This window comes from Psammomys obesus, unplaced genomic scaffold (assembly GCF_907164565.1).
Source record: "Psammomys obesus unplaced genomic scaffold, mPsaObe1.curated_primary_1811, whole genome shotgun sequence".
Taxonomy (NCBI): Eukaryota; Metazoa; Chordata; class Mammalia; order Rodentia; family Muridae; genus Psammomys; species Psammomys obesus.
In genome coordinates, this window is record NW_026596134.1 from 25,731,447 (window position 1) to 25,752,988 (window position 21,542).

Consider the following 21,542-nt stretch of genomic DNA (forward strand, 5'->3'; position numbering starts at 1 on the left):
TCTCTTTATTCATTATTTTTTAAACTATTTATGTCTTTTGTAAAACACATATAATTGGATCATCTTTAAGAAATTCTAGCTGGAAGTGGTGGTGCATGCCTTTAATTCCAGGTACTCAGGAGGCAGAGGTAGGTAGATCTCTGTGAGCTAGAGGCCAGCCTGGTCTACAGAGCAAGTTCCAGGACAATCAAGACTACACAGAGAAACCCTGTCTCAAAACAAAACAAAAAACAACGAAAAAAATTCTACCTACCACAGCCTTTAAAAAGGAGTATTTATTTAGTACATTGACTGACATTTTAAGTAGTTGTTGATAAGGTGGAATTTATGCCTCATTTTGCCATTTCATTTTTATGTCTTGTTCTATATTTCCACCATTTCTGCCTTCATTTGTGTTAAGTATATATTTTTGAGTATTCCCCTCCTGGCCTATAAAGTGAAACAGAGAAAACTGAGAGTCAAATGAGATGGACCTTGGGCTCTGTGACAATCATAGTCATTCCCAGGGGTGATGGAAGCAGACATCACCCGCCCAGGAGGGCTCCTTGGGACCCGTGTGTCTTCTACAGAGAACATTACCCTCGCAGTGATGGTTCCTAGGAAACTTTATTGCCTGGCCCTGGTTCTCCATCTTCTCCCCAGCTCCAGCACATTGTCTAGGCTCCTTAGGAAGCACTACGGGTTTACCTCCTGTTTCCTCTCTTCCCCGTTTCAGACCCAGGATGGGGTTGAGACTCACTGCAGGATACAGACAGGCTGCAAGACCGTGGTGATGGGGGAGGGGACAGCTATCTGACTTGGAGCAAGCAGCCTGGTTCCTGGGCCAAGCTGCTTTTCAGAGCCTCCCTCTCCTCGTGCCTTAGTTGGGAAAGAGTGTCCGTACAAGTGCGTGTGTACCTTGGGTGTGCGGGCAGCACTGGCGGTACTGTTTTGGGTACTGTTTTGTGTGGCTGGTGCTTGTTACCTAGGTTCCCTTCTTGGTTCCTCAAATGCAGGAACCAGTCAGTGAGTGGAGATTATTGGGACGGATACCCAGTCCCCAAGACAAGCCCCATGAAGCAGTGTGGAGCAGTGAGGGATTGGCAAGAAGAGTCAGGAAGGGTGACAGTATGCACTGGAGACAGACCGTCAGCAGAGCTTACAGAAGCTGGACCTAGAGGCAGAAGGGGCAACTCCAGCAGAAGCTCAAAGAGGGAACTGCCTGGGGGTCACCTGTCCTCTGTATTTATCTCTAGCCCTCCCCTTCCCTGCATTCTGGTTGGTGTGTGTTTCTGTATCTGTCTCTGCCCGCTTCACTAGGAGCTTCACCGGGCAAAGACCATGCCTTGTCTCCCGTGTCTCCCTCGAGCCTGGCACGCAGCCAGTGTCATCAAATGCCTGTTGAATGGCTGAAGGGGCCCAGGCAGACCTGCACAGCTGTGGCAGGGCGTGTGCAGTGGGGGAAGAGGCAGGGCGGGCAGTGTTAAGCAAGGCCCCCGTGACTGGCCTCCTCTGGATCTTGGCTCAGGGCCGAGGTTGGCACTGGGACACTCAGGCAGCCTCCAGAGAGCCCTGCCCTAGACCTACTAGGGAGTTGGACCTTTCCAGAAGGGAAGAGTAAGAGCAGACTCTGGTGGTGTGACGGGAGGCCCTCACCCAAGGTTCAGCCGTTTGAGGACATGGCTGCAGGGCTGTTTGTGCATGTGCAGATGTGAGTGTGGAGGCCAGAGGTCAGTGTTGGGTGTCTTCCTCATTCATATCTCGACCTGATTTTTGAGTCACATCTCTTACTGAACTTGGACCTTGGCAATTGGCTAGACTAGATGGCGGGCACCTGTCTCCACCTCCCCACACTGGGGTTATAGGTGTTCTGTCATGTCCAGCTTTTGATACGGGTGCTGGAGATCGAAACTGAGAACCCCACACTTGAGTGGCAAGCGCTTTTCTGAGCCATGTGCCCGGCCTTATCTTACGGAGAATGTAGCTGTCAGCGTCACCCTTGTCTTTCTGATCCTTGAGTCCTTACTGGGAGGGGTTTCCTGTAGTTGGTGGTGACACTTGTCTGGTACGTAAGCAACCAGTCAGTCCCTCAGTGGAGGCTGTGTCTGGGCGCTTGCTGCTCTGCTTCAGCTGCACTTCTCTCTGCATGAACCTTCTCCCTATAAAAGGAAACTGGTTATCCTGGTTCCCGGTGGACATCTCGCTGGTGTTTGTGGGGTAATGAAGAGGAAGGCAATTATGGTGGTTGCCTGGCCTGGGTCCCTGAGAACCTTATCATGCTGAGGAGCCCCCTCTCACACACAGCCCTTTAAAAGCACCTCGTGTTGGCCTTTTAGCTGTCAAAGCCCAGTTTGAACCTGGGCCAGATTTCTGAGCCCATCCAGCTCTGTAGCTGAGGGACTCCCTACCCAGCCTGTCCACCTAGGTTCTGCAGCTCTGAGCGTAAGTTCAGTCTGGGGAATGGGTCAGTCGTAGTCCTCCTGCCTGCTCTGCCGTCCTTGATGCTCCCTGTGTCAGGTATTATGCATCAAAGCCTCTTTCTCACTGGCATGCAAAACCCTTGAGAACAGTGCTTCTTTTTCCAGTGGTCTGGACAAACCTTTGGCCTGAGAGGGAATTCCTTGTTGCAGTAGAGTGGGGGACAAATGGCATGTTGACAGCTACTTTGTGTCTAGAGGTAAGGTTTATACTCAGAACTCTTAACTGGCCCAAGATGGCATTTCCAGAACACTGGCTGTAGCCAGAGACCTCAGTTATCTGAGAAAGGGCCAGTCAGAAAGTGAACCTGGACTAGGGACCCCAGTTTGGCCATGCCAGGCCTGTTGGTATGGTCTTTTAATGTTTTAGATACATGTTGGTGTTTTAAGACCCAGTCTAACTATATCAGGGCATGAGGTAAACAGACTTTAAAGGCCTGCACCCCTGGCCATGGCCCAGGCAGGGGTGAGAAGCCTTGGGGACAGGAGAGCTGGTACTTTTCCAGGTGGCTTGCCTGTAGTATGGGGCCATGAATGATGGTCCAGGAGCAAATGACTCACAGGCCCGCCACTGGAGAAGGACTTGTGTCCAGCTTTGTCGGAGAGGACACGGGCTCTGTGTGTGTGTTGTCGGAGAGAGCTAGTGTGGACCCTTTCTATCACCTCAGCAGCTTGGGGAACTGTGCTGTCTGTCTGGGAGATAAACTGGCCTCAGGACTAGGCAGGGGCCCAGGCTGGATGTCTGCCTGTGAGCAGTTTTGCTTGGGTGAGTTCTGAAGTGCCGCGGATCCTGGGAGTGGGCAGTTCCAGATCAAGTGTCTGGGCACCGGGGTCTGCAGCAGAGGTGAGGAAGCAGGCACTGGGAGTTGGTGTGCTGCTGCACGAGGGTGGGGTCAGGCGACCAGGATAAGCTCACTGTGCAATGTCTCTTCCAGCCTTGGGGTCAGAGAGCTTCCCAGGCGAAGCACTGGCAAAAGGATGAGAGAGTCGTGGCCAAACATGAAAAGGTGTAAAGGCACGCACCCAGCCTAGTCAGAGACCTAGCGGCACTGTGGGAAATAGGTTGATGAGGCCTTGACCACATTCTTCATGCCTGAAGCTAGGAGAGGCCAGCAGGAGCTAGAGTCTCTGGGGACTTCTGGGCAAGGTGGGTGGTTCAGACTTGTCCCAGAGGTGGCCTTTTCAGTGCTCAGAGACATGACTTGCTTGCAGGTGAGGGTCTTGTAGGGTACCCTGTTATGTTTCATTTATTCTTGGGTAGCGGATCCCAAGCTCTGATTCCTGTGCTTCCTTGAGCTGGACTTGGGAGGGACGGCACATATGTGTAACGTCAGGACTCAGGCAGCTAAGGTAAGAGGGTCTAGAGTTTGAGCCTGAGTAAGTCTCTAGTAAGACTGCCTCTAAAGAAACAGTTTGGAGTAGGGCCCTCTAAGGGTTGGGAGGGCTTTCTGGCTGGCTCTAACCTTCATTTCTGAGTTGAGCCACTATGACCCTGGAACAGGCTGGGCCACCCCATCCTTGGTGCCTGTGACTCACGGCAATCTTGTGTCCCAGACGAGCAAATTGAATGGCCCAGGCAGCTGGTGAGTGGCCCAGTCTTCTCTCAGGGGCTGTTACAGGTCCTGTAACCTCTCCTGTGTTAAGGGACCTGTAGATTCTCCTGGACAGGCCAGCCGTAGTCAGGCAAGCAGGTGGGCTGCTATGTCACTTGGCGTGCCTTTAGTGACTGTTAGCACGTAGTACACCCAAGGACTTCCTAGAACCGTCTCATGTGTCTCTGAAACCCATATGTGGGGTCAGCACTTCTTTCCTTTGCCTGGTGCACCCTGTTGTTTTGTTTTCCTTTCTTTTTTTTCTCTAGAGAGGATGTTTTCCACCAAAGATCTTTCTGAGGCCCTCAGTGGTCCCAGGCCACTGATAATGATGTTGGCTTTGTTTTCAGCCTGGGGACACCTGTGGCTCTTTGGTCAGAGATTGGTTGCAGCCGGGAGGCTCCTAGAGGAAGGGACCACAAGACAGAGCGTGACAGCCAGTCACATAGACTGACAAAGTGGTGGCAGCGTCTGGGGCCCCACGGTGGCTGTGGCTTTCCTTCTGCTGTACTCTTGCATCCGTTGACAGGGGCCCTGGCGCTGGTCCCAGGGGTGACCTGCCTGCTGGGGTTTCTCCTTTCACCCTCTTCATGAGCCTAGGGGGTTTGGCCCTTTAGCTGGCAGTCTTTGGAGAAGGTGGCTTCCTTCTTCCTCACTGTGAGGAAGGTCAGGCTGATTTACACACCTGAGGGGCCGAGGAGAGTGAGGGTGGGACAGGAGAAAGGAGAGGAAGTGGCTCGGTCCTGCAAGGGTGGGAGGTGCCAGCGTACTCTGAGAGCTGAAAGCCCTACCACGGCACCCAAGACTGAAGCAGGGCTAGAGAGTCTAGGCACGGGCCACTGTAGCCAGTGCAGGTGTCATGACCCCTGCAGCTGGACCTTAGACCTGCTTGCTGTCTCTGGTGAGGCGCCTTCCTTGCTTCTCTTAAGATTGGAGGTCTCAGGTATGTTTGGGGAGAGGGTTACCTGCCAGAACTTAAACAAGAGTAGGAGAGGACTGGCCGGAGCTAATGAAGAGCTGTCTGTGTCCAGCAAGCCCTTGTCCTGGGCCTAAGGAAAGGTGAGCACAGGGGGCCTAAAATCAGAGTGGTATGTGGGGAGAGAGAGAGAGAGAGACATGCCGGCCTTCAAGTCCTGGTGACATCACCATGTGTGACCGGAGGCAAATTACCTTGTTCCTGTAATCCTTACCTAGCTTACCTTCAAATTGGGAGTTAAAATCTCGCTGCTTGATATAAGAATTAAAAAAATATATATACAGAGTACTTTGGACTCTCCTGGCACAGGCAAGCCGGCTGCATGATTACTGTCAGGGCTACTTAGAGCTTGGCTGCCTTGGTGGCCCTTCCCACTTCCTCGTCTCTTAGGCCTGTAAGCTTGTTCTCTGCTTGCACGGCAGGAAGGTTGTGGGGAACCTCTGTGGAGAAGCTTATGGGGCGATTGAGCCTTTCCCCACACCAGCCTCCTGTCTTGTGCGAGTCCCTGTCTCTCCTGTTGTACTGTGCCTGGTGATGGCTTCTCTCTCTTGTGCAGGGGAGGAAGCAGAACAGCTGATCCCACCCCCTGACTTACACACCCACTGGCAAGAGCAACCGTATCCCACATCCCGGAGGCGCTCCCTTCCCGGACTTCCATTTCATGTTCTCCAGCTCCTCCCTTCCCCCAGAACCGGGCACTGAATAGCCATTCCCCTGCCTAGGCCCCCTCTGACAGGAAAATGTCTGCACATGCACCCCTGTCCGCCTGCCACGTGGGCCTTCCCCTGTTCCAGGCCCCCAGAGCCCATGCTGTGGCTCCCGCGGGGGGGGGGGGGCAGCGGGGACAGGCACAAGTGCGTGTTGGAGCATCCCTGAGCCTGCACCTCCCTAGAGGCACATGGCCTGCTGGCCTTCCCTCTGTCCTGTCGCGGCCTGTCTCCTCCCCTCTCACGTGTCCTTCCTTCCTCTGCCTGGGGTTTGGGTCTCCCTCAGATAGGTGGAACTTGCAGTCCTACCCTTCAGCTTCACGGGGGCCGCAGGAGGATTTTTCCGGCCCCTGCTGTCTTTCATTTCTCTGCTGTGAATTGGTCTGGCTGCCTATGAAAGGGGGGAGGGGAGAGGGGGACGCCGTTAAAAGCAAGAGAAGGGTTTGTTCAAACAGGTTCTCCGGCTCTGAGCTCTTGTCCAAATTCTCCCCTTTCTGCTGGTGCTAGGGTGGTTCAATGCCCTCTTTCCGTTTGTCCCTCTGTCCCGCAGTTTCCACAAATGAAAACAAAAGGAGTGCACAGGCCGGGGGACTCCCACCGTCTGCAGGCCCAGGAGCTGAGGAAGGAAATGGAGGAGGAAGTTACTCCCCTTCTCGGTGCTGGGTGAAAGTGAAAGAGAGGGAGGGGGCCTCCAGTGAGTCAGGCAGCCAGGCTGGCAGGCAGGCCAGTCCGGGAGCCAGGGCCGGAGCTGCGGAAACGTGCAGAGCAGCGATAGCGTGATGTGTCTGGGAGGGGAACTGCAGGTGTGGGCAGGGCTCCCCGTGGGCGGGGCTTGTGACTCGGGGCCTGTTCTCTGCCGGTTTTCTGGAAACCGCCCCACCTGCCATGGTAATCTCTGTTGCATCCAGGGGCCGAGTTTACAAACATCTGCGGATTCATCCCTTGCCCACCCCTAGCCTTCCCACTTTAGTGAGCCAAGGCCAGAATCTTGGGGAACTTGGTGGGCTGTATAACCTACTCCTATCAACTTCCCGGGGAGAAAACAAGCAACCGACTAAAGAAATAAGCTGAAGAACAAAAAGTTAACGATAAAGCAAGCAGCTATGGATGTTTTAAAACGCCGGCTATGTATTTTTACAGCTGTTCTGTAGCAATAACCATATAACAATCCTTTTAAACATCAAGTTAGAATTGAGGTGGGGAGCCTGACTCACACAGGTGCTTGGCATGTATAAAGCCCCAATCCCAGGAACCTAACCCACGAAACTGTGGTGAAGTAGAAAAACTGCACACTTTCCATCCCGGGAAGCCTCGGGGGCCTAATTTCTAGAACTCCACGCCCTTTGTGCTAGACCCTGCTCTAGCCAGCCACCCTTTAGCAGCAGAGGGGAAGGAGGTGGCAGTGGGCTGCCGGCAGCGGCTGCTGACCAGCTACTAGACTAAATTGGGCCCCTATCCAGCCAGGGTTGCAAAACAGGTTCCCGGCTAGTTTGAGAAAGACTGTGGCAGCCAGAGCCCCACCCAGCGGCTCTTCCCAGGGGTGGGGCCTCACCTACATGCCTCAGCATAAAAGGCTGCAAGCCTGGCTCTCTGGGCCCCGGGCTTTGCAAGAGCCTGGTGTGACTACAGAGTATGGGGTGGCCATGCTGGAATAGTCCCTGTCCCCTGACTTCCTCTGCTTCAAAAGGAGGCAGGGGCCAGAGGAATATTCTTCCGGGTCTGGGGCTGTTGTGTAGACAGACGATGTGTAAGGAGGACCAGGCCCAGGTTGCGCAGTGCTGGATCCTGGTTGAATAGGACAAGGCTCTTTGTTCGTCCTTTGTTTTCCCTTCTCAGTTTAACTTGGGGCTTAAGCTATGTGTCAGCCCCACCTGGCCCCTAAGCCTGTGTCTTCTTACAGGGCACAAATTACACAATCAAATGCAGCAGAGTGGAGTCTAGCCAGGAGGTGGTGGGAAGAGAGGAGAGGGCAGACCCGGGGAGACTAGTGACCCTGCTGCCTTCCTGGCAGTGCCCTGCGTACAGGGCTCCTCGGCGACTTGAGGCAGGAGGACACTGGTGCTCACACGGAGGGGTCCCGTGGCTGATCCTGTCACTGCTTTTTTTCTCTGCAGGCTCCAGGACCCCGTGCAGCATCATGACTGGGGAAGTGTAGCAGAGCTCAAGAGCCTCTCCAGAAGAGGAAGGACCAGCGGACATTTCTTGGCTCCAGCCTGAGGGCTCCTGAGTTTTTCCCTCTGCCCCTCTTCCGCCCTCACTGGCTACTGGACTGGGGCCAGGCTTCCAGCAGGACCTTCTCCCAAGGGATGGGCAGCTACTGAAGGGCGTCTCATTGCCAGGGCTCAGTTGGCCGCACCATGAACCTCCAGGCCCAGCCCAAGGCTCAGAATAAGCGCAAGCGTTGCCCTTTTGGGAATCAGGAGCCAGCTGCCAAGGAACAGCCACCGCCGCTGCAGGCTCCACCACAGTCCCTCAGAGCAAAAGAGGAGCAGTACGGGGCCCACGAAGGTCCAGCGGGGATTGCCTCCACCACCCAGCCCGGGGAGCTGCCCCCTCCCAACAGCCTGGCGCTGCTCAACAATGTGGTGTACGGGTCTGAGCGGACCACGGCAGCCATGTTGTCCCAGCAGGCCCAAGTAAGCTCAGTGAAGTGGCCCAACTCCGTGATGGCTCCCGGGCGGGGCCTGGAGCGTGGAGGGGGTGGAGGTATCAGTGACAGTGGCTGGCAGCAACAACCTGGCCAGCCCCCGCCCCACCCCGCGTGGAACCGCCTGTCTCTCTACAGTGGACCCAAAGGGAGCCCTCATCCAGGCGTGGGGGTCTCTCCCTACTATAACCACCCTGAGGCCCTGAAGGGAAACAAACCGGGGGGGTCCCCAGCTGGATCACTATGGAAACGCAGTGCCCCTGGAGGTGGGGCGGCCCCAAGCACCCTTGAACTCTTTCCATGCAGCCAAGAAACCCCCAAACCAGACACTGCCCCTGCAGCCCTTCCAGCTGGCCTTTGGTCACCAGGTGAACCGCCAGGTCTTCCGGCAGGGCCCGCAGCCCTCGAATCCCACCACCACCTTCCCGTCTCCGAAGCAGCAGCAGCAGCAGCAACAGCAGCAGCAGCAGCAGCAGCAACCGGCAGCCCTGCCTCAGATGCAGCTCTTTGAGAACTTCTACTCCATGCATCAACCGCCTTCACAGCAGCCCCAGGACTTTGGCCTGGCACCCGGTGGGCCACTAGGACAGACCCACTTGGCTCACCACGGCATGGCCCCTTACCCTTTCCCCCACAACCCGGACATGAACCCAGAACTGCGCAAGGCCCTCCTGCAGGACGCTGCCCCACAGCCTGTGCTACCTCAGCCCCAGATGTCCTTCCCGCGCCGCTCCCGCCGTCTCTCCAAGGAGGGGATTCTGCCTCCCAGCTCCCTCGATGGAGCTGGCACCCAAGCCGGGCAGGAGCCCGCGGGCAATCTGTTCCTCCATCACTGGCCTCTGCAGCAGCCACCGCCGCCGGGCGCCCTGGGGCAGCCGTATCCTGAAGCCCTGGGATTCCCGTTAGAACTGAGGGAGTCGCAGCTGCTGGCTGATGGGGAGAGACTGGCACCCAATGGTCGGGAGCCTCCTGCCCTGGGTAACGAGGAGGTCATGAGGGCTGGGGTGCTGGGGGACTGTGGGCAGACGATACGAGGCGGGGTGATCCAGAGCACACGGCGGAGGCGCAGGGCGTCCCAGGAGGCTAATTTGCTGACCCTGGCGCAGAAGGCGGTGGAGCTGGCCTCGCTGCAGGTGAGAGGGAGGGCTGCATCTGCCATGGGGGAGGGTCAGGGGGGAAATAACAAACGATGCTGGGCTTTCTAGGATAGTTTTTTCGGTTGTCTAAAGGAAATGGAAGTTCTTCCTTCAGAAAACCCCTGCGTGAGGCACCCAGACCTGCAGGGCCCTGAGGTTTCTGCCAATGGAGTTTGGCGGGTAGGAACGTTGTAATAAAGTTTCTTTCTTTCTTTCTTTTTTTTTTAAAGGCAGAAAGGGAGGCAAACCGAACAGGATTTGAGCACTTGGTGTTAACCTTGGGGTTTTAATGGTATTTTATGCTTGCTCAAAAGTAACTTCTCCTCAAACTGGATAGCAAGGGTTTGTCACCTGTCCCCGGTTTCAGTGAAGAAGCTGAGCCATGTAGTCAGGATAGACGCCTCCCAGCCACTGTCGCCTTTATGTCCAGGGTGACACCCAGGAGGCTACAGAATTTGGGGGCTTTACCCTCGTCAGATAACCATGAGGAAGTAGCTGCAAAGGCCTCCCTTGGTCTCGCCCCAGCCAGATGCTGTGTTACAGGTCACAGCCTGTAGGTCAGATGAAGCATGTGCAAGCCGCCCTTGGACTAAAATGACCGCCTGGACTCTGCTGCTTCAGGCCAGGGTGGCGCAGCCAGGCAGAGGGGAGGCTGTGGAGAATATCTGAGAACGTGTAGGGAGAGGGATGGTCCAGGAAAGGCCAGGCTCTCAAAGAGCAGTAGGTGATTGAGTTGCTGGACTGAGTGGTCGTGGGTGCCCCAGGTCAGCAGACGGGTGGTCTCCTCTTCTGAACCTCACTGCCATTCCTCAATCTCCCTCTCACCCAGGATGCCAATGGCTCTGAGGAGAAGCAGAAGAGCGTCTTGGCCTCAACCGGCAAGTGCGGGGTGGAGTTTTCTGAGCCTGCCTTAGCCGCCAAGCGGGCTCGGGAGGAGAGCGGGATGGCGCCCCTCATTATCCCGGTGTCTGTTCCTGTGAGGACTGTGGGTCCAACTGAGGTGGCCCAAGTTGGAAGTGCTGATGAGGATGAGAAGGGTCTCGAACAGTACCCCACTGAGCACAAGCCTTCAGTCATCGTGACCGGCAGGCGGTCCGCCCGAGTTCCTGGGACAGACGCTCCGGCTCAGGTATGAGAGGGGTATTCACCTGCTGGTCCAGTGAAGGAGGGCTTCTAGTTCCAAAGGCCTCAAGTAACCCAGGAAGACACTGTTTGCCTTTTCTTTTTTGTTGTGTTGTTTTGTTTTGTTTTTTGGGAGACAAGGTCTCGCTATATAGACCTAGCTGTCCTGGAACTCACAGAGATCCTGCCTCTGCCTCCCAAGTGCTGCAATTACAGGCGTGTGCCACCATGCCCAGCCCAGTGTACATTTTAAAAAGTAATTTTGTGTTTTATGTCTATTTGCCACTTGTAATTGGTACCCTTGGAATCTAGAAGAGAGATTCCCTTGGATCTGTAGTTGTAGGCAGTATGAGCCTCCACATGGGTGCTGGGAATGGAACCCTGATCCCAGGAAAAAACAGCCAGTGCTCTTACCCACTGATTTGACTTTCCAGTTATTGGGGAAAGATGGATCAGTGGTTAAGAGCACTGGCTGTTTTTTATTTCTCAAATCAAACTTGTACTAAGGTACGCAGAGGATAGGAGACAATGGTGGTTGTTAGGGAGAATGTAGGATGTGCTTTTTTTTTTTTTTTTTTGCAGGTCAGGAAATTTTAATGGCTCCTAGTAAAGTGAAGACCCTGAGCTTGCTTCTGGGACGTAAAAACATTTTCTTGTTCTGTTCAGTTCTGAGCGAAGAGGTGGAATCTTCCTCTAAGGTCTTTTACTCCTGTCATTGCTTTTGTCCCTGTTTTGATAGAGTGTTTTCAGTGTGTACACACATGGACCTGGATGGGACTTAACTGTGAGGAGTTTCTTTTCATCTTTAGCTTCTTTTGGTGTTCAGGGTTCCTTTGGTTATGTTGGCAGCCTGTTTCTTTCTATCCATGCACTTTCATCTTCTCTGTATTCTTCAGGAATATTTTCAAGGAGTATATAATTGCGGCTTGCTGTTTTCTGCCTTAGCAACCTTTGTCTTTTAATAAGAGCATCAGTACAATTTACAGGTTTAAAAAATCTACTTATTAATAAAAATTGCATGCATGGTCTACAGTATGATGTGTGTATATATATATATATATATATATATATATATACACACACACACATATACATAGGTATATACATAGTAGACCTATTGAACCATAGTCTTTTTTTTTTTTTATAGTGAAAACATTTATGATCTGGTCTCTTAGCAATGTTTCTAAGAGAAATAAATTAATAGAATAATCAATAGTACAGTACAGTAATACAGTACAATAGGCCTAATGAACTTCTACCTCCCATTTACTGAAATTGTTTCTTTTGGTGATCATCTTTGCAGTCCTCACCCCTGCTCCATCCCTTGGCAATAGCCATTCTTCTGTCTGACTGAAGATCCACCTTTTCAGACTCTGTTGCTAGAATCTCGACTTTATATAATGACTGATATACCTAGGTTGAACTCTGTCAACTGCTGTTAGTGGTCTGCTTACGTCATCCTGTCTTTGTTGTGTTCTGTTGTGTTGTTTCCCCTCTCCCCGTTGTGCTTTCAGTTGGCTGGGCTTGTCACTCCCATCTCCCTTTCGTCAACAGCATATTAGTTACATACTAATTTCTCTGTTCATGGTTACTGTAGTAGGCTTCTTACCTGGACTTCTGCAGGGAGACTGCTTTCTTAGTTCACTGACAGGTATCACATGGCTGGCGCTCTGTAGATGTGTAGGGGAGAGGCCAGCTTGGTTTAAACAGTGACTGCCTTATGGCATAGAGCTTCATTCCCTGGATGAGGAGACTTAAAAAATATGCAGCCTTCATTTATTAAAATCTAATGGAATAGTACTTTTACCACTTCCTGGAGAGAACAAAGTTCCTACAAGGTTTTAACCCCATTTCCTGCCAATCCCCACCTTGAAGAATTATCAGCAGGTATTTTAGTTTCTTCATATTTTAATATCAACAGAACATATCTATTTAGTTAAGTGTTGTTGATTTGCTCCAATCTCCCCATTTATGTGTGTCATTTTTTGTTGTTGTTGTTAATTTTTCTCATTTCTCCAGCTCCCATCTTGGATAATTTATGTTACTTTAAGAACACTGCTTAGTGTTTTCTTTTGGTGTGAGTCTGAGATTGATGAATTTTACTGATTTTTTTTTTTTTTTTGAAAGTGTTTCGTTTGATATCCTTTATGAAGGATAACTTTGCTGAGGGTGGAACCTAGGTCTGTAGCTATTTTCTGTTGGAGTTTTAAAGACCTCACCCATTGTCTTCGGGCTTCCATTGTCCCTGCAGCATCAAGGACTCACTGTTTTACTTGCATACTTGGTGTTTCGAGAGAGGGTTTTTTTATTTAGCCTGGCTGTCCTGGAACTCACTCTGTAGACCAGGCTGGCCTCGAACTCAGAGACCCGCCTGCCTCTGCCTCCCCAGTGCTGGGTTTAAAAGCGTGTGCCACGACCAACAGCCACTATTGTTGTTTTAATGAATATTTTTATCTTGTCACCGTCAAGATTTGCAGTGTAGTTTGGTGGTTTTTCACAGTTTTGCTGTTTATGTTTCTTAGAGTGTTCAGTGCTTCTGAACTCCTTCTTGAGCTTTTTCTCTCGCCTTTCCTTCTGTATTTCCAGTTATGTGTTTGTTAGTCCATTTCATTTGTGTCTCAGTTTTTTTTTTTTCCTATTTTCTTCCTGAATTTCAGTTTGATCTATTTCATTTTGCTAATTCTCTCTTTCGTTGTGTCTGCTGCGTTAAACCCATTCATCAAATGCTTATTATGGCCATCTGACTTGATTTTTTTGTTGTTTGTTTGTTTGTTTGTTTGTTTGTTTGAAGGTAAGATCCCTGGTTGGCCTTGAATTCACGGAGACCCATCTGTCTCTGCCTGACTACTGCCAGGATTAACAGTTTGTGCCACCATGCCCAGCTAGTTGCTAAACTTAAAATATTTGAGGCTGGAGAGGTTGCTCAGTGGTTAAGAGTACTTGTACTTGTCAGGCTTAGTTCCCAGGCTTAGTTCCCAACACTCACGTGGTGGCTCCCTACCATCTGTAACTCCAGTTTCAGGGGATGCAGTGCCCCCTTCTGACCTCTGTGGGCACTGCATGTATGTGGCGTGGACTTGCAGGCAGGCACTCACGACCCATAAAAGAAATGCAAAATTTTAAAAATCTGAACTGTTTTTTTTTACATCTATTGTTTATTTATCTCTCGATTGATTGACCGATCCTATGTGGGCCGTATGTGCCGTTGTGTTGCTGTGGAGATCAGAGAGCAGCTTCCGGCAATTGGCTCCTCCCACCGTGTGAGACTCTAAGCTTGAGCGCAAGTCGTCAGGGTTGGTGGCAAATGCCTTTACCCACTGAGCCATCTCACTGGCCCCATTTCACCTCTGCCTGATTGTCACCAGAGTTTCAAGTTTTTTGATGAAAGTCTCAACCTTCTGACCTTTAATTTTATTGTGTGGAATAAATCTAGTTCTTAAAGGTTTATATCATGACTCCATTTTTTTTTTCTAGTTTTGTCTGGCCTGTTACTTGCTATGTAGACCAGGCTGGACTCAAACAGAGATTCACCTGCCTCTGCCTCCTGCATGCTAGGATTATAGCTGTGTGCCAGCACCCCTGGCATTCCATAATTTTTTAGATCACATCTTGCTTTCCTGTATATCAATCAGGTTGTTTTAAAATTGAATTTTAAGTGTATTAGTTCATGTTCTGTTGCTGCATTAACCGAAGCTGGTGTTTTTTGGAGGTTGAAAGTCCAAGATTAAATGGCTTTGTTTTCAGCCTCTAGTAAGGATCCCCTTGGCTCCTTCACAGTATGTCAGATGGCATGACAGAGACAGACACACAGGCAGATATGAAGCAGGAGGAATCTTGCTTGCTCTTTCTAACAGCTTTCTCTCTTGAGAGTTTCCTCAGTTTTACTCAGCATCAGTGTCTTCTAGAGGCCATGCCCCCAGCTTGATGGCCCTGAGTAGTCCTCATTTCTAGCGGCCTGTGCTGGGGACCAGTTCTCTGCACTGTGAACCCTTGGGGAGAAAACCACATCCAGAACGTAGCATCAGACCGTGCAAGATGTCTGAATGTGAGCTGGGCATGGTAGCGCACGCCTTTAATCCTAGGGCTTGGGGGGGAGAGCAGGCAGATCTTCCAGCTCAGGCCAACCTGGACTTTATAGAAAAACCCTTGGTCTCAAAGGAACAGTGATGTCTGAAGGTAGATTTGACTTTACGGCTTTTCCTGCCCCCATGCCTCTACTTGATTGTGAGTGTGAATGTGTAGGGTGTGTATGTGGAGGCCAGGGGCAATTTGCTTGAGTCCATTCTCTCCTTTCACTGTGTGTGTTCCAGGGATTGAATTTGAGTTGCCAGGCTTGGCAACTGTTTGTACTCACTGGGCCGTCTAGCCTAGCTTAGAAAGAAGTGTGTGTGTGTGTGTGTGTGTGTGTGTGTGTGTGTGTGTGTATGCCCATCATGTGTGTGGAAGTCGGAGGGCAGCCTCTGCTGTTCAGTGCCTTCAACCTTGGTGGAGACAGTCTGACCGTTTGCTGCTATGAGTGTCCTCCGGCTACTTGGCCTCCAAGCTTCCCAGGGTTCTCCTGTCTCCACTTCTCATCTGGCCATAGGAGGGCTGGCATCACAGAGGGAGATGCCGTGTCTTGACCTAACTGTGTGCTGGGGATCCAGTCTCAGGTCCTTACACTTAGTGTGGCGAGTACTTTGCTCACTGAGCCGTCTACACAGCCTCAGTTTCTCTTAACAGAGCAAGGTTGGGATTGTGCAATGTACAGTTGTACACCGGCTCCCAACACAGGGCTGCTCCTAATACTGCTTCTTCTTCTTCTTGTTTGTTTGTTTTTCGAGACAGGGTTTCTCAGTGTAGAAGCCCTGAGAGAGTAGGTTCCAGGAACTAGCTCTGTAGACCAGGCTGGCCTTGAACTCTGAGCTCCTTCTCACTCTGCCTCCTGAGCGCTGGGATCAAAGGCATGCGCTGCCATGTCCAGCTCCTCTTAGTTTCATTTACTTGTTTGTTGGCTTTTGTGTGAATGGGTGTTTTGCCTGCACATATACCCATGTGCCCCAGACGGGCCTGGTGCCCATGGAGGCCTGAAGAGGGTATCAGTTCCTCAGGGCTGAAATTACAGTTAGCTGTGAGTTACCTCGTGGCTGCTGGGAATTGAACCTGGGTCCTCTGGAAGGGCAATCAGTTCTCTTAACCGCTGAGCCATCTCTACAGACCCCTAACATTGTTATTTTAGCACTAGATATCCTGAAAATGGAGGAGTAACTCCAGCACTGTGTGTTAGAGTTCATATGTGTGCATATGCGTACAGATGTGCCTGCTTGTATGTGTGCCTGTGATGGCCAGAGGATGGTGTTGGATGTCTTTCTCTTACTGAACCCAGAGCTTGGTACTTCAGCTAGACTGGTTGGCTAAGTAGGCCCCAGGGATCCTCTTGTCTCCACCTCCGAAGCCTTGGGATTACCAGTGTTTGCTGCCACATCTGGCTTTTATTTAATGTGGGTTCCGAGGATCCCAACTGGGGTCCTGCTGTTTGAGTGTCAGGCACTTTCCCTGCCAAGCCATCTCTCCAGCCCTCCATACTCACTATTTTCTGCACAATCTTCTTTTCCTTCAATAACACTCATTTTAGCATCTTCCCACCATGGACATCACTTTAAAGCCTTCTATAACATCTTTCCACTTCCTAGAATTCATCTCTATATGTCATTTTATTTGCCACACCTGAAGCCATGACTTCATTGTTAAAATTTGCCTGAAAGGCTAGTGTGTGTGCCTGACTGTCCGTGTCTGTGTCCCTCCAATTCTCTTCTTCCCAAGAGGATTTATCTTGACCTCTGATGGGCCCTTAGGGCCTAGGGCCCTAGAAATCCTGAGTCACTTTTACTTAATCAGAAACAGATGAGGCGATTTAAGCCTTATTCCCTGTAAGGACAAGCCTGTTTGCCATTCTCCGATCTTCTGAGCCACAGTTTTTATTCTGGTAGCTCTTAGAGTTGTTCAACTCTGCTTAGCCTTTAGTCTCTCCCAGTTGCTTCTTGCAGTAATAGGATTGATTCACCCGCAGGCATAAGGCTGCTCAGATGTTGGACTCAACTGTTTGACCCCACACCCACCCCAGGTCTTGGGTCTTTAATTCTTTGCCAAGCGGTTTGTTCTGATATTTTCGGGAATGTCTTTTTTTTGTATTCAGTTAGAGGTTTCCTGTTTATTCAGTCAGAGAGCCGGCCTGCATGCATGTTAAAAGGCGAGAGGCAGGGCCTTCAAGATCACTGTGAGGTGATTAATTCAAGCTTATCGGCTCTCTGAGGCCTTATTCTGGGTTGGGGGAAAGTCTGCTAGAGGCTGGAAGTTGAGGCCTGGCAGTTTGTCTTGAGAAGGGGTAGGAAGGAGCCTGAGCAACTCCATAGTCAACACCTCCATTTCATACCTGAGGAAATAGGTCCAGAAAAGTCTAGAGACTGTATCAGTCTGCGCTTCATCACTGTAACCAAACACCTGAGACAGCCTAACAGTTTGCTCTAGAGGTACAAAGTCCAGGGGCTTTTTCTGGTGACTGTCATCTTGCAGGAAGAGCTCTAAGATAATTGCAGCACCTCACTGGGAGAAAAAACAACAACAACAACAAAAAACAGATAGGGAATATAGGTGTCTGTCTGCGTGTCTGGTCTCTGTCTGCATTCATCTGAGGCCACCTAAGATCCAACAATAGTGGCTCCCCTGTAATGACCTTATCTGAACCTAATCAATCACCTCCCTGCTTCTAAGTACCATTCTGACTTCAGTTTCCACCTCCTGCTGACATGAGGCTTTGAGGGTTAAACCCCCACGGGAGTGTGTGCTTGGGGTGCAAATGATATTCAGCCTTTGCACAGGGAGCTTGGTGCAGCTTACTGGCAGGGCACTTGCCCAACACGTGCAGGTCCCCGGCCCTCTCCCCATCGTCAAACTTCTAACCGCTGCAAACCTGAGCACTGACCTAAGGTCACAGGGCCGGGTAATGGCCGAGCTGACCCCGGATTGCCTCTTCTGAGTCCCTGTCTGTGAGGGTTTTCGCAACACTAGAGGGCTCCAGGATTACTTCTTATCCTCCAGGATAAGAAGGCCAAGGTTGTCTGCTTTCTGGGGTCTCCTTCTGTGGCTGGGGGTGGGAGGGAGTTTATATTTTGTTACTTGTTTATTAAGTGTATTTCTTTATATTACAGACATTTCTGATCATGCATAAAAACCGAGAAGGGTCTAGTGAGTGAATGCTTAATCATTTCTCACAGTCACCTCAAAATACGACAGTCTTATCTCACCTGTACTTGATTTATTCTCTTACTATTTGTTTTGTTTGTTTTTGATTTTTTTGAAGCAGGGTTTCTCTTTGCAGCGCTGGCTGTCCTGGACTCACTCTGTAGAGCAGGCTGGCCTCAAACTCAGAGATCTGCCTGCCTCTGCCTCCCGAGTGCTGGGATTAAAAGGTGTGTGCTGCTACCGCCACCGCCACCGCCTCCGCCTCCGCCTCTGACCTTGAATTATTCTGAGGCACAGTTCACATTGTATCATTTCTGCCATAAACAGTTTTGGCTGGAATCAGAATACATACATACTACTGCCTGCCTTTCTTCCTTTCCTGCCTCTCTTCCCCCTAGCTTCTTTTTCTTAAAAGTAAAAAATTACTCAAAACAATTGAAATCCCCTACCTGTAAATAGTGAGAGATGGTTTTGTCTGGATGTCTGGCGCACTCAGGAGGCATCTTTCCTGTTGGCTATGATAAACACCAGCAGCAACTTGAACAGGAGAGAGTTTGTCTCATCTTAGAGTTCACAGTCCAGCATGAAGGGGAGTCAGGACAAGAAGTGAAGGCTGGAAACGGGCTGGAGCTGCAGCAAGCCCGCCATGGTTCATCATGACTCACTCAGCCTGCTTTCTTACAGAACCCAGGGCAGGGGTTCTCTGTGTAGCTCTGGCTGTCCTGGAGCTCACTCTGTAGACCAGGCTGGCCTCGAACTCACAGAGATCCGCCTGCCTCTGCCTCCCAAAGTGCTGGGATTAACAGCCGTGCACCACCATCACCTAGCCGAAAGAAAGAAAGAAAGAAGGAAGGAAGGAAGGAAGGAAGGAAGGAAGGAAAGAAAGAAAGAAAGAAAGAAAGAAAGAAAGAAAGAAAGAAAGAAAGAGTGAAAGTAGAACAGATGGCTTCCAAGATCTAAACACTTACCCTGGCCTCTCTGTGAGGTTTGCTAGCCTTTGAATCTGCCCAGAGGAGACAGTGAGCTGGGCTTCAGCTCTTCTCATCTTCCAGACTGCCTTGGCCGAGACAGCCCACAGGTAGTTCTGGAGATGACACCGGCAGAATCTGGTCAAGTCTGCTGGTTTCTGGGGGCACAAGAGGCTGAGCCTCTTCTGTCTGTTTCCTTCTCCAGGCTGAAGACCTGAATGTCAAGTTGGAGGGGGAGCCCTCCATGAGGAAACCAAAGCAGCGGCCACGGCCGGAGCCCCTCATCATCCCCACCAAGGCTGGCACTTTCATCGCCCCTCCTGTCTACTCCAACATCACCCCCTACCAGAGCCATCTTCGTTCTCCCGTCCGCCTTGCTGACCACCCCTCCGAGCGGAGCTTTGAGCTGCCCCCCTACACGCCACCCCCCATCCTTAGCCCCGTCCGGGAAGGCTCCGGCCTCTACTTCAATGCTATCATATCAACCAGCAGCATCCCAGCTCCTCCTCCCGTCACGCCAAAGAGCGCCCATCGTACCCTGCTCCGCTCGAGTGAGTGACCTCGGGGTGGCCGTGGTGGTGGGAAGGTTGGAGGGACCGGTCCGTCTGCTGGGTGGTTATAGCGGCTGGACGCTGTAGGAGGAACTCTGCATCTATCCCCCCAGGGCAGGGGGCCTGGGATGAGGCTTCTTGGATTCTGATCCTGGTGCCACTGTTGACTGTCACATTCCCCGTGCAAGCCGATCTGCTCAGACCTCAGTCCCTTCAGTGTTGGGCAGGGATTAGTCATGCTTGGCTGATGATAGAGTTGCCGATATTCAGCTGATTGACAAATAGCAGTTCCCTATGGTTCAGCCTAATGGCTACCTCCTCTGTGGATTGTGGTGGGGATCAGAGACGTTAGCATCATTCATAGTAGGTGACTGATCTGGTCCTTTGTGCCTGTTGAACAGTCATTTTGGTCAAGAACAGGCCTGGATGGTGTGAGACTAAAAAAAAAAGTCCAATTCACAAAGGGGTTCTTTTCGATTGGAAAGTGGAGTCACCTGATCCCTTACAGGTGCTTTCTTCATCCTGTTAACCTCTGACCCCACTTGTCCTTGGTGTGGCTCTCTAGTGCCTCCTGGTGTCTGTGGGTGGAAATTGCCCTTTGCTGGCAAACAGTAGTAGGTTTTTCTACCCTGGGAAGTTTCTCTCTCCGGCTCGGTTTGTGCTGAAGAGAGCAGACAGCCGAGAAGATGTCAGCTGGCCCAACAAGTGTTTACTGAGCATTGGGTGTAAGACCTTGAATTGTATCCTCTTTGGGCTCCAAGAATGTGTGGGACATCACTGCCTAGTCTAAAGAAAGTGCGGTTGGGATCATTAGGGAAGTGACCAGAAAGCTTGGGAGGTAGAAAGGCAGAGGTTCCTAGCAGTTGTAGGACCAACACCCAGTGAATGAGGCTGACAGTCTGTAGCCTGCAGAAGCCTGGAGAGATAAGGAAGGAATTTGGGAGGGGGTGGAGACAGAGCTGAGCTTGAACTGCAGAGTGGGAGGGGCAGGCACTGGGACTGAGCAGGGGGAAGGAGGGCCACGAGGTTAGCCCCTGTGGTCGGGAGTCTGGGCCGTGGGTGGGGGAGGGGCGGGCACAGGGAAAGGCCTTGAACAGCTGAGGGTTTCAGGTTTTGTGTCATGCTAACAGGGGGACAGCAACAGAAGTTTTGTGTGTTGTTTTGTTTTGAGGAAGGGAGTATCTTGATGCAGTCAGGTTAAGTTGGAGGAAAAGTGAGGCAAAAAATAAATAAAATTCCAGAGAGGAAATGAAAAGATCATTATTAAAGAGTGCTGTCTCCCTGGCTTGCCTGCGCTCAGCCTCTTTGCTAGAATAAAAGAGAAGCAAAGCATAATTCTGTACCGAAGCTTGTTGTATAAAGTGGGAGCTCCTGGCAGCAGGAGCTGGGCTTTGGTGGTCTTGCTGGCATACTAGCTAATAAACGGGAGTTCCAGGCTCTTGCTTAATTCAGAATTCTCATTCCCGCAAGGAGATAGAAAGAAACAGCCCCCTTTTGCAGATGTGAAAACTGAGGCCTGCACATGTTCAATAAAGGGCCTGAGTTGCACAGTCATCAGGTTGCAGAGCAAGGACCAGGTGCCTAAGTTCTGAGTGTACTTGGTGAGTCACCGCCGTGACTCCTGTGTGTGCGGGACGGCGGACTGGGACGGGAGTGTTTTCCTGAGGGGAGGAAGGGGCCATTTACCAACATGTTCTTTGCCCATAGACAGTTCTGAAGTCACCCCACCCGTCCTCTCGGTGATGGGGGAGGCCACCCCTGTGAGCATCGAGCCGTAAGTGCAGCCCTGCCCTGGCCCTGTGGCGTGTGGGTGGCCAGGGGCCCCTGATGTGTTGCAGACTAGCTTTGGGAGCAAGAGCAGGGCTGTGTGGGGGCTACATAGAGCCAGGCAGTCTCTCAGGGCTTCTGTAGTCTGTCCTGGGCTCTGCTGTCCTCTGCCAGCTTTCGTGTGGAAGTTGCAGAGAGGAAAGGGAAGGACCAGGTTGGCTTGAATTTGTCACTAGGGAGAGCTGGGGGTGGGGTGGGGGTTTCCAAGAGACTCTCCTTATTTGTCAAATGTGGAGGAGTAGCTTTCCCCTCCTGAGCCTGCAGGGCCCAGTGTGTTCTCACTGTCCCTAGAAGCCAGATTCCCTCATCCAGCTATGGCCTTGCTGCATTCAGCATCCG

General features: G+C 51.4%; 1 protein-coding gene across 1 annotated transcript in view; it reads left to right on the top strand.

The window, feature by feature from the left end:
• The window catches only part of Mideas (mitotic deacetylase associated SANT domain protein), a 41,170-nt gene that overhangs the window by 10,926 nt on the left and 8,702 nt on the right, over nucleotides 1-21,542 (top strand). The window contains 5 exon segments of the mRNA XM_055592947.1: nucleotides 7,846-8,595; nucleotides 8,597-9,511; nucleotides 10,344-10,643; nucleotides 19,031-19,376; nucleotides 21,084-21,150. Of these exon segments, the coding sequence (XP_055448922.1) occupies nucleotides 8,089-8,595; nucleotides 8,597-9,511; nucleotides 10,344-10,643; nucleotides 19,031-19,376; nucleotides 21,084-21,150 (2,135 nt within the window). The 5' untranslated portion in view covers nucleotides 7,846-8,088.